The 19,600-nt window shown below is 28.2% G+C and overlaps 1 protein-coding gene across 3 annotated transcripts in view; it reads left to right on the top strand.

The window, feature by feature from the left end:
* The window catches only part of LOC105425079 (Kv channel-interacting protein 4), a 33,882-nt gene extending 15,913 nt beyond the window's left edge, over positions 1-17,969 (top strand). Inside the window, exons 5-6 of one of the 3 annotated variants that reach the window (XM_011635634.2) lie at positions 5,483-5,695; positions 11,839-17,969. In XM_011635634.2, the coding sequence (XP_011633936.2) occupies positions 5,483-5,695; positions 11,839-11,949 (324 nt within the window). In that variant the 3' untranslated portion in view covers positions 11,950-17,969. Of the gene's footprint in view, positions 1-5,482; positions 5,696-6,072; positions 6,630-11,838 lie in introns of those variants that run through there. The other 2 variants (XM_089085294.1, XM_089085295.1) reach the window with 2 other exon arrangements.
* Positions 17,970-19,600: the final 1,631 nt, after the last annotated feature.

Here is a 19,600-nt window from a genome sequence, read left to right as displayed (position 1 = left end):
AATCAAAACGAATAAAATATAGATTCCTATGATCACAAATATTTTACGTTGAACAAGTATAACTGCCCGCTATAAAATTTTCTATCTCAGGGAACAATTGATGGAAGTTTTTTAGTTTTTGTCAATACATATATTTCAATCGTTTGTACGACCAACATGATAAAAGTCGAAAGCATAAACTGCAGCGACAACGAAAATTGTCTGACTGTAACATACAACATAGTAAAAAAGAAGCGTTCCACTGTTAGCATCTGTGTCGTGAAAAAATGCGTACGCTGTGAGTAAATCTGTTTCAAGAGGAACAGATGAGAATACGAGCGTCATCGGAACTTTTAATTAACTGTGATATTTCTCACAAAGCTCTCTCTTTTTTTAATATGACTTAGTCTGTGATGGACTTTCCTCATCCTCCTTTATTTTCTAACGTAGCAACATTCTCTGCGGATATAGCGGCGTTTTAATCAAGTAACCTGCATAGAATTTTAAAAGCTAATTGCTATTCAGTTTTACGAATTTATTCACGTATTTTGCAAAATGAGTACTATTATTAGTAAGATCATGACACGTATAGTGAGTAATGTTTTATTCATCATTATCTTGTGTATTATAATGTCACATAACAAGTGATATGAGTGCAACTATAATTTAAAATAAAGAGATTAGAAGGTTTTTATCATATGTAATATAACAATTATTAAAAGATTTTGATAAATTTATGTAAATAAGACAGTTTTTATTATTTATTATATGTTCGTTTTATTATCTATCTACAATTCTGTAATGTAAATTTGTAGATCAAATTAAAATGAATTATTAATTTTCATTTTATTTTAATATAAATTTTATTGACTAATTTAAATGTTTTTATAACTGTTTTTATAAATATTATAAATGTTTTTATAAATGTTTCTATTATAGGACATTTTTATAACATAAAATTGCCATACAATGTAAAGTTTAGTGTTATGTTTATTCTTGTAATTAAATATTAAGCTCTTTGTCATTAAATTTTCTTAATTCAAAAAACTAATTAATACTGACGTAAGAACTGATTAATAATAAGTAAAAGATTTAATTAAATAACACTTTAACACAGATATTGATTAAAATAGTTGTGACACTTGCAGTTAAAATCATTTGTTCTCTGATTACATGTGGATCTGTGCCAAGCAGTTGAAAAGCATTTTCATGTAAAATGTTGGGATATCTGTCAAACACACTTCCATTTAAATTCATTAATTCGGAAATTAAAACATAAGAATAAAATAAAACAGAAATAATTGATTATTCTTATAATTATTATTTAAAAATTTGATCAAAAATTCAGTAACTTTACTGAATAGCATAATAGAACTGTTATAAAACGTTTCTGTATTACATTTGTGAAAAATATCATATGAGAAACTTATGAAATAATAAATTTCATTATGTATTAATCAATATAATTACACGATAATAGAAAGCAGCATTTGTGGTGAGTGAATACGAAAGGATAGTCCGCAAATGATTTTGCAAATCAATTTATTCAAGCATACGACATGAACAAACGATATGTTTAAATATATCTGATGTAATGAAGCATTGTAAAATTATACTCAAAAAACTAGCATCTATATTTTTTACCAAAATTTTAAAAATTAAAAAAATTAAAATTGAATTAAATTTTGAGAAATTAATTTATTTTAACAAATTTTACTGATATTGTAAAATAGATATTTTTGCAATATTTTTTTTTTTAATTAATTACATTTTTTGACATATTGCAAATGTGATTTTTAGTGTCTATAAACAGGGGAACAAATCTTTCAGTTAAGCATTATTCACTTCAAATTTTATTTTCGTATGATAAAATTTATATATCCTTTTAAAATTGCATAATTATAGTTTAATAAATTAATGATTCAATAATAAAATGATGAAATTCATTATCTTGTCTTTATAAGATAAGAGAACAGAAAGAGAAAAAAAGAGAGTTATGTCATAATTAAAATTACAAATTTTAACAATATACTGTTTCTTTCAAGCACATAATTTTAAGCAAATAATTCAATGTAATTATTCTCTTTTATTTTCTAAATCATTTTCAATAAAATAACATTTGCAAATACATATGATAATGTAAAAGTTAGACATATATTTAAATAATTTTATTGTTGATTAATGTTAAATATTATAACACTTTAGATTATCTATAATATTGTTTTAAATTCTTTATTAATTTTTTTAAATATTGCAGTATATAACTTAAAGACAAATAATAAAATCCAGTCTTAAAAATTTTGAAAATTTAAATTCTTCAAAACATATTTACATTTTTAAATAAACATGTATTTGAATTGCAATTGCAACAAAAGCTTTAAATATGCATTGATTTCGTTTATTATTCACAATCCTCGAATAATTGAATATAATTTTGCTATTATTTCTTGACTCTTGATATAATCATGACCTAGATCAACAATCGATATTTGTTCGTTTGGGCGTTTTATTGTTTTACTGGGACTGGATTAACCATGTATAAATACATTTATATAATTGTAAACTTTGATTTTCAATTATCATAATACTCCGTAATAAACTATCATTAAATGTATTATCTTTATATTCAAATGAATATATCAATCAATCGGTGATATGTAATAGTTGATTTATAATAATAAAAATTTTACAATTAAAAAAATACGCAAAAATTTATAATATTGAAGCACATAATATAACATATAATAATATAAACAAACAAAACAATTTTTCTTAAGAAAGTTTTCAAGAATAAATAATTTGACGTTACAATAAATGTGCGAACATATAAAACATAGTCTGAAATCGAGGATTTTGACTTAAGTAAGATTAAGTGACGTCGGATATGATGTATGTCAGGGTTTAAACCTTCTAGCAGAATTTATACAACATTTGGCGATTTCTTACTCCCTTTATATTACATCATTTTTTTTGCTTTATCTCAAGATGATACAATATATTCCAAAATTTAGGTTCAAATTGTTATGTTAAAAAAATAGAGATAGTGATAGATTTATTAACAAAAATTTTTTTAATTTCAATGTATTGATTATAGAAGTTTTTGCATATCGCACTTAATTATATTTTTATAACAATATCTCTCCTTTCCCTTCTCTTACACATATACATATCAAAATTTTAGATTTTATTATAAAAAAAATTTAAAGATATTAGACTGCCATGAAGAATAAAATAAAATCAGAGAGATGAGAGGACAAAATAATGAAGAATATTGAGTGATTAAAATTAACAAAGTATGAAGTTGAGGTCGAAATAAAATGAAAAATTTAGAGATATTAAGGAATTTATAGAAATATCATTTTATCTAAATTTTTCATTTTATTTCGACCTCAACTTCATACTTTGTTAATTTTAATCACTCAATATTCTTCATTATTTTGTCCTCTCATCTCTCTGATTTTATTTTATTCTTCATGGCAGTCTAATACAATTTACTAAGCTAACAACTTCAGCAAAGGCGCTTTTTAATCTCTGAGATATTATTAATTATTAAAGTCTGTAATAATACATCTATCTTATTACTTGTTTCAATTTAATGACAACATTCATTATTATAGAAATATATTTTTTATTCTCAATATTTTTTTTTATTTTATGAGTAAAATTTATTTATTATTGGAATTGTATATCTAAGATAATTTTACATCACACAAAAGATAAGCGATATATAAAATTTCCAATTTTAGTATCTTCTTATTTTTCAAATGTATATCATTCCTTATAAATATTATTTTCCTTTTTTTTGGATTCAAAGCTTACCAAATGTAATTAGTAAAGTGACTTCCTTCATAAATTGCCCATTCGGAAGAGTTCTGAGAAATTATTGCGAGCGGAATTCACAATATCATTTCGTATAATTACACACAAACTTTATTGTAAGATTAATTAAAATTATATATTCAAGAGAGAGCACTTAAATGTGATATAGAGATATTCTATTTCGTTCAATTTCTAATTAATTCTTTTGTTTTACTGCTTTTTATCCGTTCTATTTCTAGCAGATAATTAAAATCTAACGCGTGAGTTTTAATTAATCTCTCACAGACAAAAGCGTAAATATCAAGTTAACCATTATGTCTTACCACATAATATAAAGCCACTCCCAAATGTACACGAATATGACAATATGCTAATGTATTTCTCATTCCATGACGAATTCGAGTTAGTGTTATAAGTAGCACAATAGAACTAGGTTAGTTCTATTGTATCTTATAATTACTACATTCAAAATTCTAGCAAAATTTCCATAATAATTATATCAGGAATAGGCGTAGCACTACCTATTACTTATGGCTTTACTTACGCGTCTGATGTGTATCTATATTTCGCATAATACTCGTGACTTCTCGTATATATTAATACGAAGCGGGATTTCTACGTCGCAACTTAGCTGACTGATAGCATAGTTTATCTCCTATGAGGCAACGCGTTACACGCTGTCGCCATTATTTGCCCAATTACCGCACGATTAAATTTAACATCCTTCTGTGTCTAAATTGCTTTTGTGTGAGCGACCTATTTCTCTGAAATAGCGGTTGTTCAATCTTTCTTATTGCAGCGCTCTTTTTGCATGACAAAATTTGCATGAACGCGTTACCGTGGTGTTAATGTAAATGCAAGAATGTGCTCAGTATCAAGTGCACTTATCTAATTCTACATTCGTACAAATTTACTATACAGATTTAGAAAAAAACTATATATTAGCAGCAATATGATTTTGTTTAGATAAAAACTCTAACATTGTACTAGAAAAAAAATTTGATTGAAATATAATTTTATTTATTTGATTTTTAAAACTTTCGTATGGTTTTAAAGAAATTTTATAATTTCTCTAATTTTATAATTTTTATTGATGTTTATTTATCCACTCGGCAGCTTTAGAAGGAAAAAGCACAGGAGAGACATATATTAGCAGAAATAATAACATTTCGTGATAAATACATGGAATAATCGCATCTTTCGATCTCACACAACTTAGTAGCAGGTGTTGCAAGTTGCATAACCGACGTGACCACAAATCTCGTCTGGTATGTGTTCGCGTCTGTACGTTTCATTCTAAGTTCGGTGCCACACCATTATTCAACTAGCAAGCACTAAAATTTACCAATTCATTCTATTAACGTATTCACTCAATTATTACACAATTAAATGCAACTCTAATCATCGCGTGAAAATATCGTTGCTTCGTTTAAGAAAGAAAGAAAAAAAGATAGGAAGAGGGTGAAAAAGAGAGCGGGGGAGGGGAGGCAAAAGAAAAGAATTAAAAATAAGTAAATTACATATCACATTAAAGTACATAATAACGTGATAGGCGGATACGATGTAATACTGTTTAGTTAGTTACATATTTCGTAAAAGCGCATATAAGCGCATGTATATATCACAAAATATTCTATGATAGACATTGACGCTGCTGTAGTCAATGCTAGTTTTTATGTTCCAGGATTTTGTTACGGGTTTGAGCATACTATCTCGTGGCTCGATAGACGAAAAACTTCGTTGGACATTTTCTCTTTATGATATCAACGGCGACGGTTGTATCACGAGAGAGGAGATGACGGACATTGTGACTGCCGTATACGAACTGATGGGAAAATTTGCTGATCCTAACTTGGACCATGAGGGTGTACGCGAAAAAGTAGATCGAATGTTTCAGGTAGGAAAATAGATCTTCAAATTATTTATAAAAAGAATCAAAATTTTTCTTTAATATATTATAGATTATATACAATATATAGTAGATTTTACCAGCAGATAACAATTTTGCAGCCTTTCTTTAAAACTATTTAAACTATAAACTATTTCAATTTAGAAATCAAATTAACTTTTAATTAATTTGTAAATTATTGTAAAGAAAATCTGATTGGATGAAAAATCTCAATTAATTTTAGGTTTAGAGCAAGTGTAGCATTTAAATTAATGAATCGCGTATCTTTTTCAAACTAATGACTGTCGATAATCTTTTTACCTTAACGAAAGAAAATGAGCTACGGAGAATGCATCCGCGAGACAGAAACGAGCCTTTCTTTTTAGAAGCTGTCACATTGTTAGCTGCGGATGACAATGCCCGCACACTCGGTCTCTTCACCTATCTCCACCGCTACAGGCGAAAAAAGAAGCAATTTGTTTTACAGAGACAATTTGCGCGGATGACGTGTCTTCTGTCTGCCCGATGCAAGCTACATGCTTCGTCAATCCTATGACAAATGAAGTTCAAAGAGTTAACGTTTTTAGGATGCACGGAGTTGTGATGACGATCAAACTGCGCAAAACAGGCCACGCGTCTTCATAAAACGCGTTATAAAATGCATGATGAACACCACCCAATATAGGAAATCTAAAAAACATATATACACAACTCTTCAATTTTTTTTAAAAAAAAGAAATGTATATCTAAAAATATGTGTTTTATATTGGACATAAAAATGACATCACAAAGAATAATAATAATTGCTAATATTGTTGCTTGCTCGGGCGTGCTATATACAAATACATATTTGCTATTGCATTGCCAATCAACAAATGCTCTTTTATGTATAATCAGATTTAATTGTAAGTACTATCAAGAAAATACGAAATCTTAGGTTGGAAACTTGTTTTACAATTTATTATGGATTGGCAAGTTAAACTGTCACGATCCTTGATCCTCATTTTCGATTCTACGTAGCCAGAGTCATCCATTGACGTGCTTCCTATGCTCTCGTTGACGTTGAAAGGAAACGCAAATTCGACGATAAAGGCGACGCGATCAGAAAGGGTAAACGCCTTGTTTAGCGTTGCTGCTTTTGAGGTATGCACACCGATACGCCTATGTACACTCGTGATCGCGTGTGCCACGGTCGCGAGAGCATAAGAGATAGGATTAGTACTACAACATGAAACTTTAACTCGAAACTGCAATATATGCGTGCATCTTACGTTTACACACACACACACACACACACACACACACACACACACACACACACACGCGCGCGCGCGCGCGCGCGCGGATAGTTTAAATTCTAATTGCCTGTGGTCTCAGTTCCTTAAAGGCCCCAAGGGCTTTTCTCAAAGAACCACTCTAGCTTCTCAATCTAACTTGCAGTTCCCGCAATTCTGACACATGTTATATAATAAACATGACAGTTGGGGATTTTAATCATTTTCATGATAAACTTTTAGAAAGAAAGTATAGAAAAGTTAATTTTTCTTTATTCAAAAGTTAATAAATTAATGGAAGACATAAAAAATATTTGTACTAATATTCATATAAATAATAGTATAAATAGAGAGAACACACACATAAAATTTTTATCAAAATATGCTTTGAAGCTTGTATGAAGAAAGATTTGTTTATCTTTGCGCATGTTTTATTTAATTATAATATTCTTTGTAAATCGAAAGCTATTCTGTATTGTACTGTAATTATGATCCCATTGAACATCGACATATCAATCTGTAGTTGCTGAACTACAAGAAACAATACGGTAATACTGATAGAGAAACTATTGAACGTTGCTCACTATCCAATTAAATGTTATTCCTGGGTACCTGCCGATATTCTGTAGCTAGATCCTCTTTGATTCGCATGATGTGACTCATTAGTTAGTTTCCAATCAATTCTACAATTCACTGTAAACCGAAACGTCCACGAAACTATCTAAATTTCTGTGAACAGATGTTACTTGCGGTTAGACTTTATTGTCATAATATCAATAACATCTGCTACATGATACTTTATAATATCATATTGCCGCATCATATCGCGACACGTGCAGAGAATATCAATGATAAAATTGTTTTGTTATATTCGATAATTGATTATAAATGCGCTACTAAACTATAAATATGAGTTCTATTAATCATACGGACAATATAAATTTCTTTATAAATATAATTTTGTAGTGTATATATATATATATATATATATATATATATATATATATATATATAAAATCTATCTTTTCTGAGTGTAGTAGTTTGCGGTAATGTTTCATTTATAGACAAAGAAAAAGAATATCGTGCAACTCAGATGTACGTTACAGACATTCTAGGTTTTCTTTCCCGAACATTAGCGTTGGGATACGTAGATAAATCGATTCAGGACTTCCCAAAAAACTTGAAGAATGCGATGCAAGACAAGACTTCTTCAACAGTCAGACGATCTTTCTCAGGCATTTATCTATCTTACGGTAGCAATACGGATACTTTGAAGTTTGTATGTACTTTACGAAAGGAAAAAAATTTATTTGGCAAAAAAATGTAACGTAACAAATGAAATCAAGATGCAAGAAATGAGATGAAATATAACAACAGAAGAAGAAGAGATCGTGTCTGATGCAAACAAGGAAATGGATGTACGAAATAGATGTACGAATGGGTAAAGTTTCATTTCGCTATTGTATGTGCAATATTAAGGTGAAGTACTCTTAACCAATAAGGAATGCAGTAATGAGATTTGCAGACAGAATTACAGAGAATTCAGAACTCGTGCTTCGAAAATAAATAAGAGAATAAATAGAGAAAGCACGTGTATCATATTTGTATAATAATTTTTAATTCATTACTTTTAAAATTAGATTATTCAGTCAATATGATGTAATTTTTTTATTGCAGAGAAAGATATATTGGTTTTAGATTTTTATAATTCTATTTTAGTAAATATTGTAATTATCGTTTTCTTATATTCTCTATTTCATTCCTCTTTCTTATCTTTCTTATTAAATAATAAAATATAACTTTTTTGTTATATATTATGATATGAATATTTATTCGTTTTATTTGAGATGTGCTCAATTTTCGTTTTTTAAATTAATGTTTTTTTCATTTCCTTCTCAATTTTGTTTACCATGTACTTGTCTATCAATCTGTCAAGAACTACCGTTTCAACCAGATCGCTAGTACAGAAAAATAAATGGAGTAACCGTACGAGCATTAATCGAATAGCTTTTCGCAATTACGTTTAGTGACTTAGGGGTTTTCTTTAACTATAGTGCGAATTATACAGACTATATTTTTGCTATAATGACTATATATATTTAATAAAATATTAAAATTAATATGCATTCCATAGTTAATTAATGAAAAATAATTTATTATTATAAATTGCTTTGTTATTTTCTATATTTGAGATTATAGGATTATTTTAAAATATCGATGGAAAATTTTATTATATAGCTTTCAGTTGTGTGAAATATGCGATAAAATAAAAATTCTTATAGTATTTCTTTATATGAAATAAACTTTAATAAAGTTTTCCAAATCAAATAATTAATAAAGTTCCTATACAGTAAGTAAAACATACAGTATGTTTGAGTTTTTGGTCTTCCAACTTTACGAGATCTTTTCAGGATGACGATAAAGTACTATTAAAGCTAACCCCAAGCCATGAATACAAGCCACGAATGAAAAATGGACCGGTGGACACTTTATAAACTCCTAACCGCGGCACAATAGCTTTGAACGCTTACGAAGATTCTCAATGTGCTCGTAGAGAAAAGCGGTGAAAGAATAGCTCCTGTCCTTCATGGTTTTATATAAGACCCCCATCAATATTCTTAGATAACTTTTTTAAATGTTGAAAACATAATTAAACATATTGCTCAGAAGATTCTAAATTAGCTACATACTAAAATATTCATTTGTTTGTTTAAAATATTTTGTGTTGTCAAACTCATAAAAATTATATACAATTTTAATATTATCTACTACATATCTCAAAAGATTTGTGTAATTAAAATCATTTCAAATTCGATCAATTTCTATTCATCATATATCATACTTTTCTATATAAAAATCTTTTTATCAATTTATTATATAATTATACAATTTATGTTACGTATAAATGTATTCTAGAAAAAATACTATGTCTTATTACTATTCCTAACACGAAATAGTTAATTATTCTTAATTTTTCGTAAAAACGTTTGTTTCGATTAAACCGATTCTAATTAATCACGAGGAAAGCAAAAGTAATGAACGTCGCAGAATATCTGCGTTATTCGTAGCACTAATTAAAAACGAGCTTTATTCGAGCACCGTTTGCTCCAGATCACGATTAAATCCGTCCTATTGTTTCTGAAAACTGCGTAGCCAGCTTTCTACTATTTCTCTATTTCAGAAAAATAAGCTAGCTTGTCAATTTTTGATTCATGCTTGAATCATACGTTATTTATAAAGAAGAAATCGGAATATAAAAAAAAATGAAAGAAAATATTAAATGTAAAGTATAAGAATTTATATTACTGTACGTATTTAATGATAAAAGTTAAATAATATTGTTTCGTCAAAATTTATCACAAGTCTGAAACATTATTAAATAAACTTGCAGCAGTTATGTATATAACATGAGATACCGCTATTGTCTTTTAAAATGAAGAAAAGGTAAAAAGGTAAAAAGGTTTTGAAGATAAAAAGTACAAGCTTACTTTTTTGAAGCTTATCTTTTTGTCATACTAAATGATGAATGACAGTCTAATAAGATCTTATTATACTATCGGATTTTCTAAATTCCTGCAAAATTCCACATTCTGCTCCCCACATTTTCGGTAATTACTGCTGATCATAATATAAAGCTATGATAATGCATTATTTAGCTAGTAGTAAGTCGTGATACTAATTAATCCTATCCAACGGTACATGACAGGCACTGCTCTCCGCGTACAAGCTTTCTGTTTTGTCATGCGAGAGCAATAATAATTTTGCGAATCGCACCTGCCAATGACCGATTTACTATCGTGCAATCTAAATGGTCGTACACACATGCAACACGACTTGGAATGCCAACCTCGATTTTTGGTTGTATTTGTTCCGTAAATTAACTCGATTTGCCATGAATTGCAGATAATTAATGTCCGATAATTCCTGCACTTTCAGTTGAATATATTTGAATACATACGCAAAGACCGCACTATTGATTGAACTGTACATTTACTCATATAATTTTGATATATCCATTTCATAGGAAGAATAAATTGTAATAATTGTAATAATAATTTTCTTTAAAAACAAATCTTGAATTTTTAATGATTACTTGATAGAAGAAGTGGAATTAAATTAAATAATATTGAAATAATAAATTTTACGTATAAAAATTCACAAACTGCAAAAATAATGATCAACAAATACATACAAGTTGAAACGTAGCAATACGACGTAGTACGAACAGATTTTCGGCGCGACCGTGGTCGATCAGTTTTACATCAGTTCTACTTTAAGTGACGCATACGTTTACATTGGTATACCATCGTAGAAACGGAAGTGTGAGAGAATTTCTACTTTTTTCTTTTTCATCGCTGCATATCGTCTTAAAATATACGTCAGCAGTTTTCCAATTTAGGTCAACGTGATGCTTTTTTTCTGGGCTTTTAAGCTTCATAGTAATTCCATTCATTCATAGTTCAGTCAATCATATTAGAGTTGCGAGATATGAAGTTCCGCAAGCAATCATGATGCAAAACAAAGAGAGATTCACGAAGCGGATTTTCGTACTCTTCCATGAAAAGTTTATATAACACCGTTATAATGTTTTATATAATACTAACTTTTTGATACAATGCTTCATTATAGTTACATCATTCATTAAGTTTTAAGGTGATTTATAACTGTATAACAAAATGCAGATTTAATGACATAATTTTTATGCATACATCGTAATTTGTTATATCTAAATGCTAATAATAAATTATTTAAGTTATATAAAAAATATAAAGAGCATTTTTATTATAGTGTTACAAATTATATACTCAAATTTTTGTTTCAGATGTATAATTCTACATTACTAATTTTGAGTTGATAAAATCATTAATTTTTTTTCAGAAAATGGACGGCAATAGAGACGGCGTAGTGACACTATCTGAGTTTTTGGAGGCATGTCGAGCAGATCCGGATATCTCAACCAGCATGGCAGCTTTAGACACTGCCTTCTGACACTCACAGCGTCCGCGATATATACCATGGACTTGAAGGGATCATTCGATTAGGAAATAAATCGCTCAATGTTGTACCTTAACTCCCTGGACCAGAGAGGAAAGGAATTCCTCAAAGTATGTCCCGTCGTCCTGGAACGACTGATACGCGATTTTTCAGAATTGATTGTTACGAGAGACGACATTGCGTCACTGCGCGTACTAGCTCAAGAAAATGTACTCAGCGAAATTTCTAGATATGCAAGAAAAGAATAGTACGAAAAAGAGTAAAGGAAGAATATAAATAAATGGAGTGTTTTAGATTTGTGACTTAGATGTACCAAAAAAATTACAAAAGTGGTTGTCTTGTGATAGGAATGAAAATTAAGCGAATATTTGATTGATGTGCTGCCTCCCTTTCCCCTGAAATAGAATATATTTGTAAAATCAGTTTCAGAATTTGCAAACGAGAAAATATATACAAGAACAGATTGGAAGTAAGTAACGAGCATGTTATGACAGTAAAATAATTTTGGTATTTTGCTTGAAATTTGTTGAAAAAATGACGATATCGTAATGCAAATAACATGATATCTGTTAAAAAAAAAAATGTACGTAATAAGCCCCCAATAATTGTCAAATGTCGGAAAAATGCTAATTTTCATAAAACTTTAGCGATAATAAGTATGAAGTGGTTAGCGACTAAACAAGAATTAGAGTGGATCTTTGTATTGAGTGGATATTGCATTAGTATAAATATAAGCGAAAGAATAAGAATATATTTTTAAGATAAATGCACGATGTTACTCGCACTATTTTATTTTTATTCAATTTTGATATTTAATTACAAAAATTTTTCGATTAAATTGGCCTTTATGTGCATTTTTTATAAATATAGACAATATCTACATAAAAATATTAAATAACATAGTGTTAAATATCAGTATTTTACTTAACTCTATAGATATCTTTTTAAATATTAAAAAATATTTTTATATAAAATTATATTAATATTTTTGACCGCTTATATGTTCATTGAGTGTATTTTTTAGATAAAAACCCAATGATCGAAAGTTGTTATTTCATTTGTTTAAATCTGTGTTGAAACGATCGGCATCTATTCAATTGGATTTTTAGATGAGTGTATTGTACATTCACGTGAATATACTCGTAGCTCTTGTACAATTTTTAATAATAGCATGCGAGTTTCGCGTGCATATAGAAATTGCAACAACAAAAAACAAAGTTAAATGCGAGGATGAGCGTCAACTCACGAATGAGACATACAAAGTTTATCGTGAATCCCGTCGTACAGCTGGACATGTCAAGCGGGATTTGTTGTTTCTAGTGCGTAAGCATGTAGGTGATAAGCGATATCAAAATATTTATTTTGTGATAGGTAAGCGTATTATCGTTATAAGATTCTAGGTTGTAAAGACTGCGTGCTGCTAAAGAGAGAGAATTGAATTGGATTAACACAGGATTAAAAGTGTGAAAAAGAGATATTCGGAAACAAAGGAGGAAGCCTCTCTTTATCGATCTGGTATTCGAGTGGCATGGAACGATCCATTACCGAATATATTGCGAAATGTACATTTTATTATAATTAACTAACACAAGTCGTGGAGACAGGACCAAGGCTTCCGCGATGGGCGAAGGAGATTTACTTGAGCGAAGTATATTTAATCATTTTCCATCACTGCCTACTTCTGGATAACTATAAATAAGAAAGAACAGACGAATGAAATAAAATGAGGATCTTCGATGCATCGAGACCAGCAAATCATCGACATTAGATTGGAAAGTGACAAATGAAGCTTATATTCATTTAGATATATACGAATTTCAAGTATCCTTTTGTTACGGGCGTTTCTCGTAAAATAGCGAATCGCGAATCGATATTTGGATATTTCTTCGATTTAGAGAGTAATACGATGCGGCGACTAACTTCATCAACAGCAAAGCTGACATAACTCCAATTCACGCAGTGTATTATACGTCGTGGAACGTGGAAAAATAGTAGAAGAATGCGAATAAGGAAGATAAGGAAACGATAGAATCAATAGGAAAGGCAGGTCGCGCACGACAAGATTTACAGGCTAAAGGTTTCTTCGATTTTTAGCAGCGCCTACCTATATAGAGCATAAGACTTATATATAAATTGAGATAAACATCGAATGTTATCTCATATCACTCGATCACTACCGCATGTCTTTGAAGTTACGTAAATAAGTATATAAAAGACAGAAACGGGGTAACTGTGTTTAGATAGTTTCGAATTTGATCGGACATTAGTTTTAGATGTGCGAAGGGAAGAAAACGAAGTACTCTTACCCCACGATGGTTAATCGAAATAAGCTAGATTTAAATATGTTGTGAGCTTTTTTATGCGCCGCCATTAGTTTTAGAATAATGTTATTGTTTTTTAATGCGAAACTAGACTGATGACAACTGGAATATTATTAAGTTCGCAAAGTGTACAAAAGAGAGCACGCAAAATAGCAATTTTTTAACAAAAAGACAGAATTATAGTATTTCTTATTTAGGGTGGGTTTTTTTATTACGTAACGTCATTGTATGCGTACAATCTCAACTATGCATTCATGTAATACATAATATTCTTTTATTATTTATACCTTATCTTTTCTCTAAAACATGTAATTCGGTATACACTTCTCTTCTCTTCTTTAATACTTCTTGTAAACTATCACTAAAAATCATTTAATCTCTATTGTGCGCTGCCAGACTGCATATTACCTTCTTTCGCAAACATCGACTTATCTAGGAAAAATTTTATAAAATTTTAATATTGTAAGTTTGATCATAGTTTGTCAAATATAATATAAGAAAGTTTGGTTTTATTTTATATATCATCACAAATTAGATTTATGTCAACAATGAAAAAATGGAATTGACAATGATTCAATACATAATGTATTTTAAATCAATGTTTCAACCAAATCTTAATTATATTATATTTATTATATAAACAAAAGAAAGTATACAGTTCTACAGTTTTACAGTAAATAATTTCGAACAATATCAGCTTTTCTTTAAATAACTTCATAATTATTAAGCTAAACTAAGAACTATAATCTTATTGCTTTATTTAGCACATATATCAATAGTTTTATATCATTGGATAGTAAAAAGTTTATTATCAATAGTTTTATATCATTAGATAATAAAAAGTTTTATTATAATGCACGCAATCAGAGATAAAAGTACATAATATCATTTGTATTAAAAACATATATTATTTCTTTATTTCAAACATACTGAAAGTAATTCAATTATCATATTTTAAATACATAATTGGCAACTGCTTAAAAATAAGAATAAAAATTATTTATGCTTGATATGATTATTAAAACATAAAATTATTTCTTAATGCTATTCAGGAGCTATTCTTAATGGTATTCAATATATCTGAAGCTCTAGATTGTTACCATGCTTATATAAAAACATACGTTTTTTTTTCTATTTTTATATTTATGTTATCAAGATAAATAAATGCACATAAAGCTTTTAATTTTTATTTTAAAAAAGCAATATTATTTTTATTATATTGTATAATAGCTGATCTATTGTAATGAAAGAATTTAATAGAAAATATAATAGAAATAATATTATTTTTTATAAATAAAAGTTAAAAATTCTAAGTGCATTCTATATATGTATTGTCATATGATTCTGAATAAGAATTAAAACTTATGAATCATATATTTGAGCAAAAGACATATACATTTACATGTATTTTGGAAATTAAATGTAAATCAATATTTATTATCATTAATCCCATATATGAATTTTTATAAATTATGATAAATTGCAAATTGCGTCCAATAAATTAAACTCGAAGAAAATCTCAGCATGTTTCTGATCACTAAACAAATTATTTATAAAACTTCTTCTATATTGTTGTTGTACATATATCTAATGTGCCCTTTAAAATGAAAAAGATCTTGGAAAACAAGACAAAGAAATCAATTTACTCAATCTATGTACGTAAAATCGATATTTGCACAAAATCAAGCCATTTGCTCTCTTGCTATCTGTCAGCAATTCAAAAGTTTTGCATAACTTAATGCGATTATTATATATGTAATTAACAGACTTTTGATTGCATTGATCTTAAAATTTACGTCACGCAATTTACAATAAGCAAAGAATTGGAAAAAATAAAGGAATAAAGCATCTTTTCGATCGACTCCACCACGTGGATATTACTTACACGTAGCTAGTTCAGCTACAAAGCTATAAAGCCTCACGAGTACTACTATCTTGACCCTTTTAATGTAGAAACACTATACTCGATTAGAATTGAAAAATCTATCTATCAAAATCTATCTCTTCTCTGTAGATAGTTGAGTCTTCACCGAAAATACTTTCGGTGATATCTTTTAGACATTATAGCTGCTGGACAGAGAAACTACAACGTGAATTGATCTGTGAAAGTGATGTAAAACGCAAACGGTGGAAGCACCAAAGCGAAGAGGTAGCATCCGTTGTTCGCGAAGCCGAGAATTATATTTAAAAAGAATTATTAGATAGAATAACAAAAGATTATGGTCGGGCTGTACATGTACTAGCTAACAGATGGTCCAATCATAGACTATATATTCATAACGGGGAAAATAAACGAGAACTTAAAAAAATAGCGCCTAATTGTGTTACGCGAGGCATGGAAAACAGCGTACATACAACAAGTTATAATTGTACATAAAATATTAAAATTAAAGGTTTGCCAAAGACACATTTATGTAACAATAGATAATTACAAAACCAAATTCTTTTAACTTAGATTATTAAATTGTCTGAAATGTAAGAAGGTTCCTCAATATAATTACGTTGACACAAAAAAGAAAATTATATACATAGGATTTATATATATATATAGAGAGACATAGGATTTATTTTTATCTCTTTAGAGTTTCTATTTATTAAGCTTTTAAAATAATCAGAATTGTCAAATACTTTAAAATGAATAGGTAATTCTAAATAAAATTTTTTATTAATCAATATATTACAGAATTATATCATGTCAATTATTTGAAAGCATCCTTGTTTTTAAAGTCGTTGCACAATAAATGCTTATTTCACAATAAAGTATATGTGTCATGGTAAATATGCTGCTATAACGTATTATGCGGTTTTTCAAGCATCACGTATTAAACACAACAAAGTTACAGAGAAATTATTATATGATGTTACAAAATGAAGGATTTTAAACAGATTATAAAAAGCAACAGGCAAGAGATATTCATATATTTTCAGTGTAATCAAGTATGTGTATATACTTGTGATAAGACTACGTATCTCATAGCTTTAACGGCTCGCCGATGCCCAAGTGGAAGCAATCTTCTTTGATAACGCTATCGAATCATGGTCAACGAAATGTACTACATCTTGTAATAGGAGAAAATTGCATGGCCAATTTAATGTGTTCTGTTAACAAAGATGATATGTTTCCACTCGAGGAAGAGCGGAGTAATCGTTTGGATGTTGATTGTTAAATGTTAGGATAGATGGATACGACGTTATATCCTTTCAATCCGAACTACATGTTGAGTATGCTTGCATTTTGTCTCTTATCTTCGACTACATTGCGTCGTATTTTCATCGAACAATCATCGACACGCGTGTTTCCGTAAAATGTTGAGCATAATTCGATTTAACATAGCTTTTCTTCGCATATAATTTTCGAGAAAAAAGCGCGAAATGTTTTCATTTGCAGCAACGCAGTCACTGCCGTCGCTTTTTTGCAATGAAAACCAATTCTCGCTTCAAATATTTTCTCGAAAGGATGATTATTCGTGACAAATTCATCGTATTATCTGATCTGAATATTGAAGATTCATTTGGAAAGATTTATTATATATGAAATTATATATTGTGAATATTGTTTTTAAGAATTTTACGTTCCGTTTATCATGTTCTAAAATTTGGTCATTGTCTTGCAATTATTATAGATTATTTATTGTATTATATCTTGGATACGTATGTATTTTATAAATAAATAGATAACCAACGTGTAATGTGTATTGTCGTTTGCTTTACTAATATCGTTATTTCAGTCAGTATATAGGAATTAGAACATATAGTTGAGTACAATCATGTGTAATAATGTTAGAAGTAAAAAAAAAATATATATACATATATGCCGAAATATTTTTATATGCTCTTATTAGAAAACAAGAATGGAACAAGATTGGAAAAGAAAAGAAGAAGAGACATTTATTTGTAAATTATATGTATAGTTCTCATAGCTTTAACAATTATAGAGATAATGTAAATTCAGAAAAAGAATAAATATGATTTTTCCTTTTTAAAAAAAATTCTATTTTATATATTGACTTTATAATATTTATCTATTATTCAGAATATTATCAATATCACACAATATATTTATAAATTTTTCATTATTCTACTTATATTTATTATAATTAATTATACGACTTGTATAGGATTCGAATAGAATAAGTCATCGAATTATCATTTTACAATCCTCAAATTTAAAAAGCTGAATAAAGGTAAGACTAATATTTTCATATTTATTTCAGATTAATTTTAATTTCGATTTAATTTATTTTTTATCCTTTTTTAATTTTGAATTAAAAAAAGAAAAAAATCGAAACTAAAATTAATAGATAGAAATGTTAATAGATAGAAATTAATAGATAGAAAAAACATTGATAGAAATGAACATAAGTTATGCTTACATAAGTATTGCAGCCAAAAAGTGATATTTGAATAAGGATATTTTGACTTTTGTAAATAAATTATTTCATTTTGCGCACGTTTTTATAAAGAAAATCTCATTATCAGATATATCTAATCGTAGCATGTTAAGAAGTATCAAAAATGGTATTAATATAATAATGAAATTAATACAAGTATATTTATCTTTTATCTTTTAATGTAAAAAATGCGAAACTTTTTAATATTTATCAGAAACTGTAGAACTATGAAAAGTGCTACTGAGACTATTTTTATTGTTTTTTAAAAATTAATAAAACGTCATATTTTCAATTACTTCACGTAATTGTTAGTAGATTAAAGTACTAATTAACTTTAACATTAATATATACATTTATCAATCCAATATTGCTTATCCAATAATGCAGAGTTTTATCAAATACATTTCTATGCAATGGTAGTATGACATAGTTGATCATATTACGTTTACGTTAATTGACGCAGGCTGTATTTACGTAATAATTGGCAGTGAGCGCGATAATTTCTTCTACTAACCGTAATTACAGTTTATATGTACCGTTATTGCAGATTAGAAGCATGAAATCATTTTCATTCTAATTAATATGACAGATTTTTATGTATAATTTCGACAATTTCTAATACTATGTCTAATGAAAAATCTGCTATTGGATAAAAATATTAATTTGATTATAATTATGTACAAATACGTCATGGAACAAAATGTGTTTAATCTTATGATAGCACAGTAGATTAATAATATAAATTAGATCTTTAGAAGTGAATTTGGAAGTAAAATATATTTGAAAGTGAAGTACAATGAATTAATATTTGAAATTTGTTCAGTAATACATATAATTGTTATGTATACCTATCAGTATATAATATCCATTGTTTCATGGATAAAATTGATTCAAGTGATAAAATATTTAAATAGAATACGAAATAAACTGCAA

The sequence above is a fragment of the Pogonomyrmex barbatus genome, unplaced genomic scaffold (assembly GCF_055798465.1).
Source record: "Pogonomyrmex barbatus isolate J1 unplaced genomic scaffold, ASM5579846v1 scaffold1, whole genome shotgun sequence".
Taxonomy (NCBI): Eukaryota; Metazoa; Arthropoda; class Insecta; order Hymenoptera; family Formicidae; genus Pogonomyrmex; species Pogonomyrmex barbatus.
This window is presented reverse-complemented; position numbering and strand designations above follow the sequence as displayed.